The sequence below is a fragment of the Bubalus kerabau genome, chromosome 23, assembly GCF_029407905.1.
Source record: "Bubalus kerabau isolate K-KA32 ecotype Philippines breed swamp buffalo chromosome 23, PCC_UOA_SB_1v2, whole genome shotgun sequence".
NCBI classification, from domain to species: Eukaryota; Metazoa; Chordata; class Mammalia; order Artiodactyla; family Bovidae; genus Bubalus; species Bubalus kerabau.
Window position 1 is genome coordinate 19,619,804 of NC_073646.1, and position 21,159 is coordinate 19,640,962.

At 42.8% G+C, this 21,159-nt stretch overlaps 1 protein-coding gene across 8 annotated transcripts in view; it reads right to left on the minus strand.

The window, feature by feature from the left end:
* Positions 1-677: 677 nt before the first annotated feature.
* Positions 678-21,159, minus strand: part of DCUN1D3 (defective in cullin neddylation 1 domain containing 3) — a 59,202-nt gene continuing 38,720 nt past the window's right edge. For all 8 annotated transcript variants that reach the window (XM_055562537.1, XM_055562544.1, XM_055562542.1 and 5 more), the window contains 2 exons: positions 7,831-8,366; positions 678-6,238 (listed from right to left, as the gene is read on the minus strand). In XM_055562537.1, the coding sequence (XP_055418512.1) occupies positions 5,755-6,238; positions 7,831-8,261 (915 nt within the window). In that variant the 5' untranslated portion in view covers positions 8,262-8,366 and the 3' untranslated portion in view covers positions 678-5,754. The remainder of the gene's footprint in view (positions 6,239-7,830; positions 8,367-21,159) is intronic.

Sequence of the window (21,159 nt, forward strand, 5' to 3'; positions counted from 1 at the left end):
AGGCTACAGTCCATGGGGTCGCAAGAGTCAGACACGACTTAGTGACTAAACAATGTCTACCACAGTTAGACTTCTAGAATGTAAGAGCCAGAGGGAGCCATTAGGGACTATGTTATTCTAAGCCCACCATCCTCCCAATATGGCATAAGGAAGGTGAGTCCCCAAGAAAGGTAGTGACTTTTGAAAGGTCATATGTGACCATTCCAATCCTCCTATTATCTGGATTCCCTGCATTACCTAACAGCCTTTGGAAACCTTAAACTTTTGTGTCTTAGGTGCTTAACAATCATGGATGTTCTTTTAAATCTTAACATTGATAAAAATAACAGTCTCTTGATTTTACAGATGACTAAAAGGAAACTCAGAATTTCACTAATTTGCCAAAGATCACAGAACAGTAGCACCTGACAAGTTTTCAGCTTGCCTCCTTGCCTTAATCACTGCCAACCTAGCAGATATAGGAGCCAACTATTAAAGAGTTCTAATTCACTTTTTATTCTTCATGGGAATCCACATCAGTTGATAAGGTAAGACTGTTTAGGTAGTGGCCCTGTGAGGACGCATTTGCTTCTTGCCTATAAGTACTGGGACTTGAAAAGCCGTTAAGCTTGGTGAGTGGGAGATCAACATCCGTATTTGTAGCTGGGGATCCTGTATGATCTGGACGGTTTTCCAAAGCACAGGATCTGCCATCCATTATGTTGGAAGAGGCTCCTGGTGGGTAAAGCTCACCCCAGAATGAAGTCACAGATATTTGTTTGTTTGGGGGGTGGTTTTTTGTTTCTTGCAGAACTGTCATTAGTCAAGTAAACAAATTTATTAAGTCCAACAGCAGGTTACCTTCCAAATAAAAAAGTAGACAATAATGTGTGTAACAAGTTAATAAAAATATTCAAGGAGCCATTTGGAGAGTGCAACAGTGCAGAGAATACAAATCAAAGTATTGACTTTTGTCAACAAGTTTGTACAACTTCAAGAAACAGACACGCTGGTCACAAAACAAGAGGAATCCACAAAGGTGGAGGGTCACATGAGCAGTGGACTCATCACCTCAGCGGGATAAGGCAGGGTATCTTATTTGTAGGACCAGTTTATCCAAGCCCCATTTGCCTATTGCTTCAAATCCCTCCTTTGAAACCTAGCATCATATTCATTAGTGCAACAGGTAAGAGCAATTAATAACAGACTCAAGGGGCTAGGACCAGGGTCAGAAGGAAGACACTTCTCCCAGAATAAATGTGTTGGGGGAAAAAACCACAGCAGCTGCTGAATGGCTTCCTTTGGCAATATGCAAGATTTATGTTGAAAGTTGTAGGGAAGGTGGGTGGCAGAAGAGCAGGCTCAGTTTTCAAAAAGAGGAATAGGGAGAAGGATGTGATAAACTCCAGCACCTGAATCAGAAACAGAATCTGATGGTTACTCAATTTTGTTTTTCAGTGAGGAAAAACACCTGCAGATCCTCAATGTAAGGCAGTGCTAGTCAAGGTTAACCTGGATAAATGCTAATGATTACAACTTAACAAAGGTGTAAACTCTGAATGGGGAGTGGGTGGGAAACCCCTCTATATGATTCAGAAAACTGTGGAGTAAGAGGAGGATCAATGTTACATGTTCTCAAATGAGTCCCAATTAACACTTTAATGACTTAATAGTCCTTTTAGTCCATCTTGTTTAAACAAAAGCTTCCCAGGTAGTGCTAGTGGTAAAGAATCCACCTGCCAATGCAGGAGACATAAGAGACGCCGGTTCAATCCCTGGGTTGGGAAGATCTCCTGGATGAGAGCATGGCAACCCACTCCAGTATTCTTGCCTGGAGAATCCCATGGACAGAGGAGCCTGACTGGCTATAGTCCACAGGGCCACACAGAGTCGGATATGACTGAAGTGAATTAGCACACATGCACGCATTTAAACAAGATACTGCTGAGTCCCCCAGGGAAGACCTTTGTCAGTTACGCAGTTACCAAGATGTTCAGGTCATCACTAACCAGACACACAAGAAGAGTGGCAAAGTGGGCTACTACAGCAAAACAAACCTAGCAGCAGCTTTCTTCCAGCCTTTATACCTTTCGGGCTCACTGAACTGAAGACTTGACTTTAAATGCAAACCAAACTTGGCCCAAAATACAGATGTTTTGGTTTTTAAACTTTTATACCAGATCCTTATCTATGTAATTTCCCATCACTATTTAATACAGTTTGGTATAGTATACTATATGCGGCCATCACATGAACCATGGAGTCCCACACCCTGCAGGCTCCAACACTGAGGACTGAATTTTACCACCAGTCCTTGGGAGATTCATACTGTTTTAAGACCCACTAATAAATGTGTGGCTTAATCCTTTCTTCCTCTCCAAGAAGGCTAGTTTGTGCCTTCCTTAGCAAAGTTTAATATTGAAAACACTGCCTTGTACATTTTCTGTTGAATTTCCTTGAACCTGAGGGCTTGGCAGAAATTTGGATCTCTACATAGCTCTAGATTTTTTTTTCTTACCAGAAGGGTAGAAATGGAATCTTGATCCAAATTCACACATGTGAGCACATGTGGCAGGGAGAACTGCTGAGGCAACTAGCCTAAGCACAGCAAAGTGTCATCACAGGAGGCAGGGGTAAGAGTGATACAGTCACATTTGGCAGGTACAGGGGAAGAGCAACCGGTGAAGCACACTTCATCTCATATTGCTTTCTAATCAATTGCTGAAGAAATACCATAGAAGTTCACACACAAAACTGCTGCCAAAAAACAACTTCCCAACACACTCCATTTGTTGTAGTCACTCTGGTATTTGCCTGTTTTCAAAATGGCATCCACATCCTGCCCCTGACCACACACCACCATACCACTCTGGTGTCCTATTGTTTAAAGTGAAGTGTGCACTGGCTTACCTGAGGGGCATGCATTGACCTCTTCAACACAATTACTGCTCACTCATTAAGCAGCAAACCTATCCGTAGGTGAAGAGGAACGGGAACCTCTCATTTCCCAGAAGTGTAACCTCAAACCCTACACACACACACACACACACACACACACACTCCATCTTGGATCCCTCTGCAGAAAACTGCTTTTCCTATAGCCACGAAAAAGTGAAGCATTGGTCCACGTGACTGCATAAGCTTGAATTCCTTGCATCAAAGACTCAAACTTGGAAGGAAACTAAGTCCCTCCCTAACCATTCCCTTTTCAGGTTTCTAATTTGCATTTGTTAACAAATAGACCATTAAATATATAACCAAAAATATTTAAATGGCTCTTTTGTTGATAAGGAAGCTGAGTGTTTTTTTAAAAATCCATCATAACACACCTAATGCATGGAATGCTTTCTTGTAGTCTGGGGAAGGAATCCAGTTCCTCCAGAGTCTTTAGGATACTCAGCATTTTGTGTCCTTGCCATACACCCTTCTGATCTGAGACAGAAAAAGCCTTACCTGGCTAGAAGCAGCTTGCTAGGTTAAGGTTTTAACCTTAACCTCTGCCCAATCCAGAACTGAGGAAAAATGGGGTTGTAAATTGACTGGATGAGATGGCAGTCTCAATACCTCAGACGAGGTACCTTGACTTCAACTGAGCCCACAGAACCTGCTAAGACCCTCAGAAACTGTCTACAAGGTTCCTGTGTCTTAGGCTAGAACAAAGCCAGATATCTGGACTGGGACCCATCAGCTTTCCAGCAGTATTGCTAACTACTGTGGCTGACTTTAGTTTCCCATCCAGTCCTGTAAAAGGGGTAACTCTCAGGGTTCGGATTAAAAAATATATGTATGTTCCCTATGTCAATACCAATTTTACAAAAACATTGCAGAAACTCCTTAAATCATCTTTGTAAAGATGGGAGCCCAGAGCCATAGGTTAGTAATAAAAGAACTCAAAATAAGCAATTCCTGCCCAGGCTATGAAACATATACCTGGGAGGGAGATGGGGGGTAAGTTGAGGGAGAAAACTCCAAATATTTAATAGACAAACTCTCACTGCCTCAAGAGTATAAATATTTTTATAAATTTTTATTTAAAAATTCCCTTTTCAATCTGTTCCAAAGTATTGGAAGCTGAACGGTACAAGTTCCTGCCATCCATCCTTCCAGTACAGTTTTACGAGGACATTTTTTTTTAATGGAAAAATAAGAGGACCCTCTACTAAAACCAGGTAGGACCAGTCAGCTCCTGTGTGGCAGTTTAGCCAAAGCTGGCCTTACAGAGCAAGCAGTGGAGGTGTCTAGGGAACTGGGACTCCCTCCTGTGAGGAAAGGACTGAGAAAATTCATCTTTAATGAAAATGATCTAAATTCAGATTCAAAAGCCTTCATTGTGATTCTCCCTGACACTCTTATACTTTGTATATTGAAGGCAGCTCCCTTTTATAGCTAGTTTTAGCAGGCAAAGAAACAAAGGAATATAGATACATATATGTGTATATATATATATATTATATAGGTAAAATATATACATATATATGTATATATACATATTTGGGGGTAGGAAAAGGTGAGGAGGGTCATGTAAACCTAAATAGTCATCACATTACCCCAAATAAGCCTGACATTAACAAAGAAGAAAATAAATAACTTCTGGGGGTTAAGTGACAACACGGGTGCAGCAAGAAGGGAAAGGGCACATGTTTAACTATTAAATACACTTATGTATTTGTTTGGCAGAGTTCAGGCCAACCCCAGGCTCCTGCACTTGCCAGACAAGTAAGCTGATGATACTCAAGAAAAAAAAAAAAAAAACAAAATTCAAGCAGAGCTCCATACCACAGTTTTCCTTCAAGTCAGTTGGCCGGCAGGCACAGTTTTCCGACCACCAGGAACAGAAACTTTGGCTCCAAAGCAAATGAAAAAAAAAAAAAAAGTATTTCCACTTACAACATGAAAATACAGAAAATTCATCAAAGAAAGAAAACTATCAAAGTCTACTTCCAGCAAAACTGAGGTAGCACTGCTTTCTCTGCATTCAATGCTTAAGTGGTTCTCAGTACAATGTGTTCTAACAAAACTGCTCACTTGACTGACAGGCGCAGCATGTTGATGGATAAACTCAACATGAAATGCAATAGGTCAAAGAAGGAATGAGCAAGAAGTGAGAAAAATAAAGAGTTTCAGATAAATTAGCTTAAAAGGGGGTCGTCACCAGACTACAAATGCTCTTGGCCGGCCCTGGCTCTCCAAGAACTTTAAATCGCCTGGGAATTAATGCAATGTGGTTAACAGTTAACACTGCTAATTCAAAATTCAACTCTGTGTAAATCTTTAAAAGTAATTATTACAACCTAAATCCAACCATGTAAACAGCACTACACACAGTACAGACCTGCCCTGAAAAACAAGAATATGCAAAACTGAGATCTGGCACTATCATTTTATAATGATAATTCAACCTAACTCCCATTCCCTACTACCTGCTCTACACCCTCCCCCACCAAAAAAAAAAAAAAATCTAATTTGTGCAAGAAGTGGCAGGCTTATTCTATCTGAAGGCTTCAAAAAAAAAAAAAAAAAAAAAGATACACAACATGTAGCCAGGTTCAAATATTTTGGGGGACCCCTCCCCAAAAAAGGGAAATAACCAAAATAACCAAAAGTGAAGAAAGTGCCTAAAACATGATACAGCATTTTAGAGCCCTTTCAGATACAAGGCAGAGAAAGGTGTAAAGTAGAAAATATCCGGATCTTCAGTAATTTCCAGAAAGGTCCAATTCCTTGGTTGACTGCAGGGCAGCAGGCAGATCCTTGCTGCTGCTCCTGACAGAGCCACTAAGTCTGCTCCTCGGGACACAAGCCCTCGGGCCCTGAGCTGAGTGCGCCTCTCCCTTCCCCTTCTCTCTTCCTTCGCTCCATTTCCCACTCCACAAAGGTATCGAAGAGACTTGGCCAGGCCTCATCTTCGCTGTAGTTGCTGAGGTCAGGGCCAATCACCTGAGTGAAGTTAAGGAACATATTCCAAGTGTCCCTGGAGATGCCCTTGATCCCCGAGGGGTTCTCTGTTAGGAAGTTTAGCCACTGGTCCAATACCGGAGGATTGTTCTGGGTAAAGACGAGTTTCCACAGGGCAATGGCTATTTCTCGATGCAGTGACCGCTGCCCTTCTTCAGAGTCCAGGCCAAACTGAAATGTAAACCGGTAGAGATCCTTGAATTTATCCTCTTGTTTGGCTTCTGTTAAGAGGCTAGGGAACCGTGCACAGATCCCATCAATGCTGTCTGCACTTATTGCTTTGCAGCCATCAAAAAATTCCTTCCTGCAACAGGAAGGAGGGGCACAATTAATAATTGCAAATGATATCATTTACTGAGAGGCGATATAGTATCATAAGAGCATAACTATGAGGCTGTCGGGATTTGAACTCCAACTCCTCTACTAACTGCAATCCTATTTCATCTGCCAAATGGTGAGAATACTACCTTATTTCATAGGGTTTAAGTCAACAAGTTATTATGTCAACTTCTAGATAGTGCCAGGCACATGGTAGGCTACAGATAACAGTTATTCATTCATCTATTCATCTTTCTAAAGCTAAACTCAAAGTCTCTTGCTCCATGCCATTTCTCATTCTGCAACAGTGATTAAGCTGTAGACATTCCTTGGAGATGGGGAGGGAGTCTTCCTGTTTTCCTTTTGATTCTATAGGGGTTGTTTGGTTTTGGAATATTTTTGGTTACTGCCAAGGAAAATTTTTGGAGTCCAAAGATTCTGAATGAACCTGGGGAAACTGCCACCAGAGATCAAAGTTCTGTTACTAAAAAGCAAAAACTGTATGTGTATTTTTTAACATCTATATATAACACTTCTGGCTTACAACATGGTCTCACACTGATCATGTTCTTTGAGATTCTGTATGTTCTGAAGATAGAACATCTGAGATCTGCTGAGTAACCTACCCAGGGACTAAAAGTTTTATAGAGGGGTTCTCAAAGTCAATTCTTCTTTCTTATAATCCAGTGCTCTGCAAACCATACCTTGCAGTGACCCTGCCATGTTGTCTCCCACAAATAATCTCTATCAGGCTGCATGATGATAACAATGGACATAACTACAGGTTGACCGGACTTCCCAGGTGGCTCAGTGGTAAAGAATCAGCCTGCCAACGCAGGAGATATGGGTTCGATCCCTGGGTTGGGAAGATCCCCTGGAGGAGGAAATGGCAACACACTCCAGTATTCTTACCCAGAAAATACCACAGACAGAAGAGCCTGGCAGGCTATGGTCCACAGGGTCACAAAGAGTTGGACATGACTGAGTGACTGTGCATGCACGCACTAGCTGATAACCAGGGCCAGCTGTCCTTATTGGCACATAGGGTGACTAAGGGTATTGTTCGGAGAGCAATGGGGTCTGTGTGACCCCATGGACTGCAGCCCACCAGGCTCCCCCGTCCCTGGGATTCTCCAGGCAAGAACACTGGAGTGGGGTGCCATTGCCTTTCCCAGTGCATGAAAGTGGAAAGTGAAAGTGAAGTCGCTGAGTCGTGTCCAACTCTTAGCGACCCCATGGACTGCAGCCCACCAGGCTCCTCCGTCCATGGGATTTTCCAGGCAAGAGTACTGGAGTGGGGTGCCACTGCCTTCTCCCAAGCACATCCCCAGTGGCACCCAATGCCTGACACATGATAGGTGCGCAGTAAACACTGAGTAAGGAAGTAAGTGAACTGACAAAGGAGTGAAGAAAAAAGTCTGAAACAGCAGTGGGGTGGGACAGCAGCTTGGCAACATGGATTTATAACTTCAGGCAAGGATTGTTGGTGCCCACTTCTATCCTAGCTGGGCACCACTGCTCAATGGTGCTCTCTTTCCTCCTCTGTTCACCTGGTGACACCAAGTATTTGTGACTAACCTGGTGAATTTGCACATGGTAGCAGCCTGGAACTTCCAAGCCAAAAGCAGCACTCGAAATTCCGTGGGGTCCACACATAGATCATTGCAAAAGCGCTCCATGCCTTCCTCCAAAATTGCATCCTCCCGTTCATCCTTATAGCGCCTGAACAGTTCTTCCAACCTCTGCAAAGACGACTCCTCGGCATTTGACTTGGGCTCCCTCCCAGCATCTCCGGAGGATGTTGGCAGCTGGCAGGCCTCAGTAGCAGCCTCTGCCTTCTTGGTCCCATTGACAAGGATATCTCCACCTGGCTTGCCACAGGTTGGCAGCTGTTCCTCACGGTGGCTTGCACTCCGCCTACCATGTGACTTGCTGCTGGGGTCACGGTCTCCATTCTTGCTACCCAGAGTTGATGAGGGATTCTTACACTTGGTGACACACTGGCCCATGATGCTGGTGGCCTGGCCTCTAGAGTGGCCCTCTCTGGATTGGATGCCCTCGTTGCCACTGGCCCATGTGCCTCAACATGCCATCAGCCAGAGGAGCCAGCCAACCTAGAAGAAAATTAAAGACCAATCACCACCGAACAGGAAGACAGAGTATGCAAACTCTCCTCCAGGGACTGCACAGTGCAACACCATTCTTGCAATGAGCCAACCATGAACTAGTGGAAATACCCCAAGTTCACAAGCCTATACCTTCACCTTGGAAATGCAGTGGCTAGGACACATATGGAGAACCAATAATGGAAATTCCTAAAATTCTTAAGGTAACATAGATCACAAAGAATTCATGTGCAGAATGCATCAGGAAGACTATGGGTTTGCCAGAAATATTCCAAAGGAAATTTGTCTTGCAAATTTGCCATCACATAAGAAAGTTATTTGAACCTGTGTTAACACCAAACGTACAAATAAAAGGTTCATCTTCTAGTCTCTAATGTCAAAATTATCAGATTTTCTTTTTAAGTAGGATGAACAGGGAGAAAGAGTGGTCACATCCAAAATAACTACATATAGTTCCATAATGCCCTAAAGATGAGGTAAAGAATTTGCAAGCCCTTTCTCCACCCTTACTCTATGCGCCTATGGGAGCCATCCACCAGGACTGTATTCCATGCCAAGGGTCCAAGTCGCTGAGCTTTTCTAAATACCCCTCTCAGAAAGGTAAGTATGTAGAAGGAAAGTCAAGTTCACACTAAATGTGAATGCCCTACAGGGCCTGCAGGCTTAGTCTTCTAAGAAGGTGTCTCCATTTTAAAAGAAGGGCTGATTTACCCAAATACAATCTCTAAATGATAAGATAACAGCTAGATGAAAAAGAAAAGTCTGCACTAATACATAACATCATAGTGATTTACTTATCTTTAACTAAAAAGCGTTTTATAGGAAGATTGCTATAAATTTCTTGGCTAGGAAGGAGGTGATTTCTCTGGAGACACTTTATCTACTTAGACTCATTCTTACCTTCAACTAGGCTACTAGAAGATCCATCTAAAATTTAGTGCTTGTAAAATTTTGCTAACTAAAGAATCTGCCTTCAATGCAGGAGACCCCAGTTCAATTCCTGGCTCAGGAAGATCCCCTTGAGAAGGGACAGTCTACCTGCTCTGGTATTCTTGGGCTTCCCTGGTGGCTCAGACAGTAAAGAATCCATCTGCAATGCAGGATACCTGGGTGCAATTTTTGGGTTGGGAAGATCCCCTGGAGAAGAGCATGGCAAACCACTCCAGTATTCTTGCCTGGAGAATCCCCAAGGACAGAGGAGCCTGGCAAGCTACAGTCCATGGGATTGCAAAGAGTTGGACACGACTGAGTGACTAAGCACAGCACAGCAGAGCATAATAATTGCAGCCTCTGAAATTATGTTAATAGAAACTTGGAAGTATAGCAGGGAAGTAGACCAAATCAATGTCAGACCCGTGTCTCACCAGCTCTAGAGTCATGGACCTTCACAATCCAAATTCAAAGCTCTAATGAGATTGGCAGTAGGGTAAAAGGATTTTTTAATGGAAAGTTGAAGCTTTAAACTTTAGCTAAAGAACTTTACTTCCTCCAAATAGTACTTGCATAAATTCAGAGTTATTTTCAAAAGGAATTCTAAGGGTATGTTCTGAGTGTACAAGTTTAAAATGAAGACCATAATCATTCCTGTGTTAATTGGAATCACATAGTATCAGGGTGTGTCCCATTCTCCACCTTCAAAAAGAATAAATGACAGACATGACTATACATGCCCTTTTTGGATTTGCAGTTTCACTTAGGTTTCAAAAACACACTGTAGCCCCTTCAGAAGGGTTTTGGTGTGGAAAATGACAGATCCAAGTAAGTTTTTTGAAACCTTTTTATGCTTTTTGAGTATAACTAGTAATTCATAGTGCAACTTATTAAAATTTTTAAAGGCAAGTGGGTTAATTCTTGGAAGACCAGAATACATGAGAAGCAACCTGTTCAAGCCAAATTATCCAAAACAAACAGCACTATACCACATGGACGTTCTGGTTTCCAGATCTGTGTTTCTAAGACTGAAATGCTGAAAGAAACAAAAGGCCCAAACTTACACAAATTCCACATGCTCACAGACTGGCAACTCTAATTCCCAGACATGCTAACTCACCAGATTTTGCTGCTCAGTTCTTGCTGCTGAGGAAAGCCCAGGTATCTGGCACGATAAGAGGATTTCCTGGTTTCTGACTGACTCACCTACCCTAGGCCACTCACCTCTGCTCCCATTGGGCAGATGCTGTATTATACCAGCTTCCTCCAAATCCTGGTGCCAAGGCCTTCAAGTAGGGACAGAACAGATGGACCTACCAAAGAGGTTCTAATCCATTTACCCATTTACAAGCCCTCCACATGAGAGCATCTTTGATGACCTGACACAGCAGAACCAGCTGAAACCTGAAGGCATTTTACATACCCAAAAGATAAAAAGAAAAAAAGGAGTGGGAAATCAATTTAGACAGATGATTAGTCAGAAAGTGCCAGAAGGCTGGATCCCTTCCTTCCATTCCAGTCCTTTCCTTTGAAGCAAGTGATGGTCTCAAGCCAGTTACAGATCTGATGGTGAGTGTGGTCCCCTGATTACCTAATGGGCTCCCTTCTTTACTGTCTACCTCTTTCTTTGGGAAACAGTTCTGCACCAAGAGATTTCTCAGGTTCAATCAGGGGCTCAGCCCTGTGTCACAGGATGGCCACACTTCAAGTGTTTTAAAGTTGCCTGCTTCCCTGAACACAGTAACTGTTGGCTAATTCCTAGTAAGAGCAATTATCAATTACTGAGCACTGGATATCACACCACGCATTATACAAAGCACTTTATGGACAATAAAACTCTTATATGCTTACCACAATTCCATTCAAAGATAGGAAAATTGGGGTGCAAAGAAGATTACCCAGGATTACAAGAAGAACCTGATATGTCTGACTTGAAAAACCCCTGATAGCTCAGGTGGTAAAGAATCTGCGAGCAATGCAGGAGACCCCAGTTCGATTCCTGGGTCAAGAAGATCCACTGGAGAAGGGATAGCCTACCCACTCCAATATTCTTGGGCTTTCCTTGTGGCTCAGCTGGTCAAGAATTCACACATAATGCAGGAGACCTGGGTTTGCCTGGGTTGGGAAGATCCCCTGCAGAAGGGAAAGGCTGGCCTGGAGAATTCCATGGAATTCTACTGTATAGTCCATGGGGTTGCAAACAAACACCACTGAGCCAGCTTTCACTTTCAATTTAACCACTAAGCTAGACTGCTTAACACCCATATCAGAAGCCCCTTCATAGATCACAGCATGGTCTTGGTGAAGGGGCTTTGTAATGCAATGAAGCTATAAGCCATGCTGTGCAGGGCCACCCAAGACAGGCAGGTCATAGTGAAGTGTACTGACAAAATGTGGTCCACTGGAAGAGGGAATGGCAAAACACAGGAGTATGCTTGCCATGAAAACCCCATGAGCAGTATGAAAAAGCAAAACACATAACACTGGAAGATGAGCAACCCAGGTTGGAAGGTGTCCAATATGCTATGGGGGAAGATGAGAGGGCAATTATTAATACCTCCAGAAAGAATGAACTGGCTGAGCCAAATCGGAAATGACACTCAACTGTGGATGTGTCTGGTGGTATTGCATAGAAACCTGCAATGTTAGGTCCATGAATCAAGGAAATTGGACGTGATTAAGCAGGAGATGGCAAGAGTGAATATCATTTTAGGAATCAGTGAACTAAAGTGGACAGAAATGGGTGAATTTAATTCAGGGAACCATTATATCTACTACTGTGGGCAAGAATCCCTTAGAAGAAATGAGGTGGCCCTCACAGTCAACAGAACAGTGACCTCGGTTCCTTTCCAAGAAGAAATGGAGTAGCCCTCACAGTCAACAAAACAGTGACCTCGGTTCCTTTCCAAGGCAAACCATTCAACATCACTTTGCCTCAACCACTGATGCTGGAGAAGCTAAGGTTGACTATAAAGATCTACAAGACCTTGTAGAACTTACAGCAAAAACGATGTCCTTTTCGTCATGGGAATTGGAATGCAAAAGTTGGAAATCAAGAGAAACCTGCAGTAGCAAGCAAGTTTGGCCTTGAAGAACAAAATGAAGCAGGGCAAAGGCTAACAGAGTTTTGCCAAGAGAACACAGTGGTCACAGCAAACACTCTTTTCCAACAACACAAGAGATGACTCTACACATGGACATCACCAAATGATCACTACTGAAATTAGATTGATTATATTCTTTGCAGCTGAAGATGGAGAAGCTCTATACAGTCAGCAAAAACAAGACTGGGAGCTGACCATGGCTCAGATCATGACCTCCTTATTGCAAAATTTAGTCTTAAATTGAAGAAAGTAAGGAAAACTACTAAACCATTCAGGTATGACCTAAATCAAATCCCTTATGATTATATGGTGGAGGTGATGAATAGGTTCAAGGGATTAGATCTGGCAGAGTGCATAAAGAACTATATATGGAGGTTTATAATATTGTACAGGAGGCAGTGACCAAAACCATCCCAAGGAAAAAGAAATGCAAGAAGGCAAAGTGGTTGTCTGAGGAGGCTTTACAACTAACTAAAAAGGGAAAAAGGGAAAAATATACCCAACTGAATGCAGAGTTCCAGAGAAAAGCAAGGAGAAATAAGAAGGCCTTCTGAAATGAAGTGTAAAGAAATAGAGGAAAACAACAGGATGGGAAAGATTCTCTAAGAAAGAGAATTTCTCTTCCAAAAAAATTAGAGATAGTAGGGGAAACATTTCATCCAAGAATGGGAGTAAGGACCTAATAGAAGATATTAAGAGGTGGAAATACACAGAAGAACTACACAAGAAAGGTCTTAACGACTCAGATAACCACAATGATAGGAGTGTAGTCACTTACCTAGAGCCAGACATCCTGGAATGTGAAGTCAGTCAAGTGGACCTTAGGAAGCATTACTAAGAACACAGCTAATGGTGCTGCTGCTGCTAAGTCACTTCAGTCGTGTCGGACTCTGTACGACCCCATAGATGGCAGCCCACCAGGCTCTGCCGTCCCTGGGATTCTCCAGGCAAGAACACTGGAGTGGGTTGCCATTTCCTTCTCCAATGCAGGAAAGTGAAAAGTGAAAGTGAAGTTGCTCAGTCATGTCTAACTCTTTGCGACCCCATGGACTGCAGCCTACCAGGCTCCTCCATCCATGGGACAAAGCTTATGGAGGTGATGGAATTCCAGCAGACCTATGTAAAATCCTAAAAGATGATGCTGTTAAAGTGCTACAGTTAATATGTCAGCAAATTTGGAAAACTCAGCAGTGTTTACAGGACTGGAAAAGGTCAGTTTTCATTCTAATCCCAAAGAAGGGCAATGCCAAAGAAATTTCAAACTACAGCACAATTGCATTCATTTCACATACTAGCAAGGTAAGGCTCAAAATTCTCCAAGGTAGGCTTCAGCAGTATGTGAACCTAGAAATTCCAGATGTACAAGCTGGCTTTAGAAAAGGCAGAGGACCCAGAGATCAAATTGTCAACATCTACTGGATCACAGGAAAAGCAAGGGAATTAAAAAAAACCAGTTACTTCATTGACTATGCTTAAGCCATTGACTGTGTGGATCACAACAAACTGGACAATTCTTAAAGAGATGGGAGTACCAGACCACCTTACCTGTCTCCTAACAAACATGCGCAAGTCGAGAAGCAACAGCTAGAACTGGACATGGACAATGAACTGGTTCCATATAGGGGAAGAAGTATGTCGAGGCTGTATGCTGTCACGCTGCTTATTTAACTTATATGCAAAGTACATCATGCAAAATGCCAAAGTGAATGAATCACAAGCTGGAATCAAGATTTCTGAGAGAAATACCAACAACCTCAGATATGCAGATGATACCACCCTAATGGCAGAAAGTGAAAAGAAACTAAAGAGCTTCTTGATGAGGGTGAAAGAAGAGTGAAAAGGTTGGCTTAAAACTCAACATTCAAAAAACTAAGATCATGGCATCTAGTCACACTGTTACATGGCAAATAGATGGGGAAAAAATGGAAAGAGTGACAGATTTTATTTTAGTGGGCTCCAAAATCACTGTGGACAGTGACTGCAGCCATGAATTAAAAGACACTTGCTTCTTGGATGGAAAGCTATGACAAACCTAGACAACATATTAAAAAGCAGAAACATCATTCTGCTGACAAAGATCCATACAGTCAAAGTTATAGTTTTCCAGTAGTCACGTACAGATATGAGAACTGGACCATAAAGAAGGCTGAGTGCCAAAGAATTCATGCTTTTGAACTGTGCTGAAGAAGACTCTTGAGAATCCCCTGGACTGCAAGGAGGTCAAACTAGTCAATCCTAAAGGAAACCAACCCTGAATATTCATTGGATGGACTGAGGCTTAAGCTCCAATACATTGGCCACCTGATACAAAAGAGCTGAGTCACTGGAAAAGACCCTGCTGCTGGGATAGATTGAGAACAGGAGGAAAAAGGGGCGGCAGAGGATGAGATGGTTAGACAGCAGCACTGACTCAATGCACACAGATTTGAGCAAACTGTGGGAGACAGGGAAGGACAGAGGAGCCTGTCCATGGGATTACAAAGAATTTGACATGACTTAGGGACTAAACAACAACAACAACAACTGGAAAAAAGAACAGCACATGGTCTGTGCCCAGAGCTAAGAATGATGTCCTAGCCACTGCTCTCTCCCCCGCAAGCCATACCACCGTGAAGCAGGCAGGCAAGATGCCCTTAGGCTCAGCCTCACCAGAGGCTGGGGACTAGAATTAGTCCAGAGTCCTTAAACCTGTGATGTTTCAGGACCCCATAATGGCTAAAAGCTCCAGCTCTTTAAGTCCAACTCTGCTACCAGCTGTTTGATCAAAAACCTGAATTTCATCAACCTGAAAAGTGGTACCTACTTCATAGAACAGTTGTAAGGATTCAGTAAGGATACACTGATAAAGAGTACCCGGCACTATGACTGCCACAGAGGAAAGCTTTTATTAAAAGACAAGTAGTATCTGCTTACCCTGATGGAAATCCCAGCTTGTCCCATCTGAACAATGGGTCTAGGCTTGCTTCCCCAGGCCCAGACAAGACAGGATGCCTATGCTTGAGTCATGCACATGTTAATGCTAAGTCACTTCAGTCATGTCCGACTCTGTGTGTGACCCCACAGACGGCAGCTCACCAGGCTCCCCCGTCCCTGTGATTCTCCAGGCAAGAACACTGGAGTGGGTTGCCATTTCCTTCTCCAATGCAGGAAAGTGAAAAGTGAAAGTGAAGTCGCTTAGTTGTGTCCAACTTTTAGCAACCCCATGGACTGCAGCCTACCAGGCTCCTCTGTCCATGGGATTTTCCAGGCAAGAGTACTGGAGTGGGGTGCCATTGCCTTCTCCATCATGCACATGAGTATCGCTCAAAAACAGTTTCTTGAACTACAGAACTAACCCTGCTCAAATGCACCACCAATCAGAAATACACAGGGGGTCAGATTCTCCATAGGATAAGACGTGTGAATAATCCTGAATATAATCAAGCTGGCTATTTGCTGTGCCCTCTGGATATCTGAATTGTTGCTCACTTTCTGTCTCTAACTGCAGAACAATTATATCAAAGAAATTCTTGCACTGTTAAGAAAGTTCTAGGACCCACAACAGATTTCCCCACCTAGGGAACCGGCAAAGGGACTGAGAACTCCCAAAGAATTTGACTTTGGAGACCAGTGGGATTTGATTACAGTACTTTAACAGGAATGGGGAGCCTCTTGGAGGGCACAAACAAAAACTTGTGTACATTAAGAGCCAGGAGAAAAGATTCTCCTGTGAAAGCATGGGTCAAGTTTGCCCTCAGTCAACTGGGAGGGAACAGCCCCACCCATCAACAGAAAACTGGATTAAAGATTTACTTAGCATGGCCCCTTCCATCAGAATAAGACGCAGATTCCCCCACAGTCAGTCTTTCCCATGAGGAACTTTCTATAAGCCTCTTATCCTTATTCATCAGAGGGCAGACAGAATGAAAACTACAATCAGAGAAAACTAACCAAACTGATCACCTGGACCACAGCCATCTCTAAACTCAATGAAACTATGAGCCATGCCGTGTAGAGCTACCCAAGATGGATGGGTCATGGTGGAGAGTTCTAACAAAACGTGGTTCACTGGAGAAGGGCATGGCAAACTACTTCATTATTCTTGCCTTGAGAACCCCATGAAAAGGCAGAAAGATAAGGACACTGAAAGATGAACTCCCCAGGTCAGTAGGTGCCCAATATGCTACTGGAGAAGAGTGGAGAAGTAACTCCAGAAAGAATGAAAAGACGAAGCCAAAATGAAAACAGTATCCAGCTGTGGATGTGACTGGTGATAGAAGTGAAGTCCGATGCTGTAAAGAACAGTAATGCATAGGAACCTGGATTGTTAGGTCCATGAATCAAGGTAAATTGGAAGTGGTCAAACAGGAGATGGCAAGGGTTTGAACATCGACATTTCAGTAATCAGTGAACTAAAATGGACAGGAATGGGCAAATTTAATTCAAATGACCATTATATCTACTACTATGGGCAAAAATCCCTTAGAGGAAATGGAGTAGCCCTCACAGTCAACAAGAGAGTCTGAAATGCAGTACTTGGGTCCAATCTCAAAAACAGAATGACCTCGGTTCGTTTCCAAGGCAAACCATTCAATATCACAGTAATCCAAGTGTATGCCCCAACCACTAATGCCGAAGAAGCTAAAGTTGAATGGTTCTATGATGACCTAAAAGAATTTCTAGAACTAACACCAGAAAAAGATGTCCTTTTCACCATAGGAGACTGGAATGAAAAAGTAGGAAGTCAAGATTTCCCTGGAGAAAGAAGCAAGTTTGGCCTTGGAGTACAAAATGGCCTTGGAGTACAAAATGAACCAGGGCAAAGGCTGGTAAGAGTTTTGCCAGGAGAACGCATTGCTCGTAGCAAACACTTTCTTCCAACAACACAAGAGACGACTCTACTCATTGACCATATCAGATCAGATCAGATCAGTCGCTCAGTCGTGTCCGACTCTTTGCGACCCCATGAGTCGCAGCATGCCAGGCCTCCCTGTCCATCACCAACTCCCGGAGTTCACTCAGACTCACGTCCATCAGTCAGTGATGCCATCCAGCCATCTCATCCTCTGTCGTCCCCTTCTCCTCCTGCCCCCAATCCCTCCCAGCATCAGAGTCTTTTCCAATGAGTCAACTCCTCGCATGAGGTGGTCAAAGTACTGGAATTTCAGCTTTAGCATCATTCCTTCCAAAGAAATCCCAGGGCTGATCTCCTTCAGAATGGACTGGTTGGATGTCCTTGCAGTCCAAGGGACTCTCAAGAGTCTTCTCCAACACCACAGTTCAAAAGCATCAATTCTTCGGCGCTCAGCCTTCTTCACAGTCCAACTCTCACATCCATACATGACCACAGGAAAAACCATAGCCTTGACTAGATGAACCTTTGTTGGCAAAGTCATGTCTCTGCTTTTGAATATGCTATCTAGGTTGGTCATAACTTTTCTTGCAAGAAGCAAGCATCTTTTAATTTCATGGCTGCAGTCACCATCTGCAGTGATTTTGGAGACCCAAAAAATAAAGTCTGACACTGTTTCCACATCTATTTCCCATGAAGTGATGGGACCAGATGCCATGATCTTCGTTTTCTGAATGTTGAGCTTTAAGCCAACTTTTTCACTCTCCTCTTTCATCTTCATCAAGAGGCTTTTTAGTTCCTCTTCACTTTCTGCCATAGGGTGGTGTCATCTGCATATCTGAGGTTATTGATATTTCTCCAGGCAATCCTGATTCCAGCTTGTGCTTCATCTAGCCCAGCGTTTCTCATGATGTACTCTGCATATAAGTTAAATAAGCAGGGTGACAATATACATCCTTGACGTACTCCATTTCCTATTTGGAACGAGGCTGTTGTTCCATGTCCAGTTCTAACTGTTGCTTCCTGACTTGCATACAAATTTCTCAAGAGGCAGGTCAGGTAGTCTGGTATTTCCATCTCTTTCAGAATTTTCCACAGTTGATTGTGATCCACACAGTCAAAGGCTTTGGCATAGTCAATAAAGCAGAAATAGATGTTTTTCTGGAACTCTCTTGCTTTTTCCATGATCCAGCGGATGTTGGCAATTTGGTACCTGATTCCTCTGCCTTTTCTAAAACCAGCTTGAACATCTGGAAGTTCACAGTTCACATATTGCTGAAGCCTGGCTTGGAGAATTTTGAGCATTACTTTACTAGCGTGTGAGATGAGTGCAACTGTGCAGTAGTTTGAGCATTCTTTAGCATTGCCTTTCTTTGGGATTGGAATGGAAACTGACCTTTTCCAGTCCTGTGGCCACTGCTGAGTTTTCCAAATGTGCTGGCATATTGAGTGCAGCACTTTCACAGCATCATCTTTCAGGATTTGAAATAGCTCAACTGGAATTCCATCACCTCCACTACCTTTGTTCACAGTGATGCTTTCTCAGGCACACTTGACTTCACATTTCAGGATATCTGGCTCTAGATAAGTGATCACACCATCGTGATTATCTGGGTCATGAAGATCTTTTTTGTACAGTTCTTCTGTGCATTCTTGCCACCTCTTCTTAATATCTTCTGCTTCTGTTAGGTCCATACGATTTCTGTCCTTTATCGAGCCCATCTTTGCATGAAATGTTCCCTTGGTATCTCTAATTTTCTTGAAGAGATCTCTAGTCTTTCCCATTCTGTTGTTTTCCTCTATTTCTTTGCATTGATCGCTGAGGAAGGCTTTCTTATCTCTTCTTGCTATTCTTTGGAACTCTGTATTCAGATGTTTATATCTTTCCTTTTCTCCTTTGCTTTTCACTTCTCTTCTTTTTGCAGCTGTTTGTAAGGTCTCCCCAGACAGCCATTTTGCTTTTTTGCATTTCTTTTCCATGGGGATGGTCTTGATCCCTGTCTCCTGTACAATGTCACGAACCTCTGTCCATAGTTCATCAGGCACTCTATCAGATCTAGTCCCTTAAATCTATTTCTCACTTCCACTGTATAATCATAAGGGATTTGATTTAGGTCACACCTGAATGGTCTAGTGGTTTTCCCTACTTTCTTCAATTTCAGTATGAATTTGGCAATAAGGAATTCATGATCTGAGCCACAGTCAGCTCCTGGTCTTGTTTTTTGCTGACTGTATAGAGCTTCTCAATCTTTGGCTGCAAAGAATATAATCATTCTGATTTCGGTGTTGACCATCTGGTGATGTCCATGTATAGAGTCTTCTCTTGTGTTGTTGGAAGAGGGTGTTTGCTATGACCAGTGCATTTTCTTGGCAAAACTCTATTAGTCTTTGCCCTGCTTCATTCCATATTCCAAGGCCAAATCTGCCTGTTACTCCAGGTGTTTCCTGACGTCCTACTTTTGCATTCAGGTCCCCTATAATGACAAGGACATCTTTTTTGGATGTTAGTTCTAAAAGGTCTTCTAGGTCTTCATAGAACCGTTCAACTCCAGCTTCTTCAGCGTTACTGGTTGTGGCATAGACTTGGATTACTGTGATATTAAATGGTTTGCCTTGGAAACGAACAGAGATCATTCTGTCATTTTTGAGATTGCATCCAAGTACTGCATTTTGGAGTCTTTTGTTGACCATGATGGCTACTCCATTTCTTCTGAGGGATTCCTGCCTACAGTGGTAGATATAATGGTCATCTGAGTTAAATTCACCCATTCCAGTCCATTTTAGTTCGCTGATTCCTAGAATGTCACTCTTGCCATCTCTTGTTTGACCACTTCCAATTTGCCTTGATTCATGGACTTGACATTCCAGGTTCCTATGCAATATTGCTCTTTACAGCATTGGACCTTGCTTCTATCATCAGTCACATCCACAGCTGGGTACTGTTTTTGTTTTGGCTCCATCCCTTTATTCTTTCTGGAGCTATTTCTCCACTGATCTACAGTAGCATATTGGGCACCTACTGACCTGGGGATTTCCTCTTTCAGTGCCCTATCATTTTGCCTTTTCATACTGTTCATGGGTTTCTCAAGGCAAGAAAACTGAAGTGGTTTGCCATTCCCTTCTCCAGTGGACCACATTCTGACAGACCATTCAGGTATGACCTAAATCAAATACAGTGGAAGTGGATGGAGGTTCGTGACATATTACAGGAGACAGAGATCAAGATCATCCCCAAGAAAAAGAAATGTAAAAAGGCAAAATGGCTGTCTGAGGAGGCCTTACAAATAGCTGAGGAAAGAAGAGAAGTGAAAGGCAAGGGAGAAAAGGAAAGACATACCCATCTGAATACAGAGGTCCTAAGAATAGCAAGGAGAGATAAGAAAGCCTTCCTCAGTGATCAATGCAAACAAATAAAGGAAAACTATAAAATGGGAAAGACTAGAAATCTCTTCAAGAAAATTAGAGATACCAAGGGATCATTTCATGCAAAGATGGGCACAATAAAGGACAGAATAGTATATACCTTAACAGAGGCAGAAGATATTAAAAAAAAGGTGACAAGAATACACAGAAAAACTATACAAAAAAGATCTTAATGACCCAGATAACCACGATGATGTGATCACTCACCTAGAGCCAGACATCCTGGAATGTGAAGTCAAGTGAGCCTTAGAAAGCATCACTATGAACAAAGCAAGTGGAGGTGATGGAGTTCCAGCTGAGCTATTTCAAGTCCTAAAAGATGATGCTGTCAAAGTGCTGTACTCAATATGCCAGCACATTTGGAAAACTCAGCAGTGGCCACAGAATTAGAAAAGGTCAGTTTTCATTCCAATCGCAAAGAAAGTTCCAATGCCAAAGAATGTTCAAACTACTGCACAATTGTTCTCATCTAACACACCAGCAAACTAATACT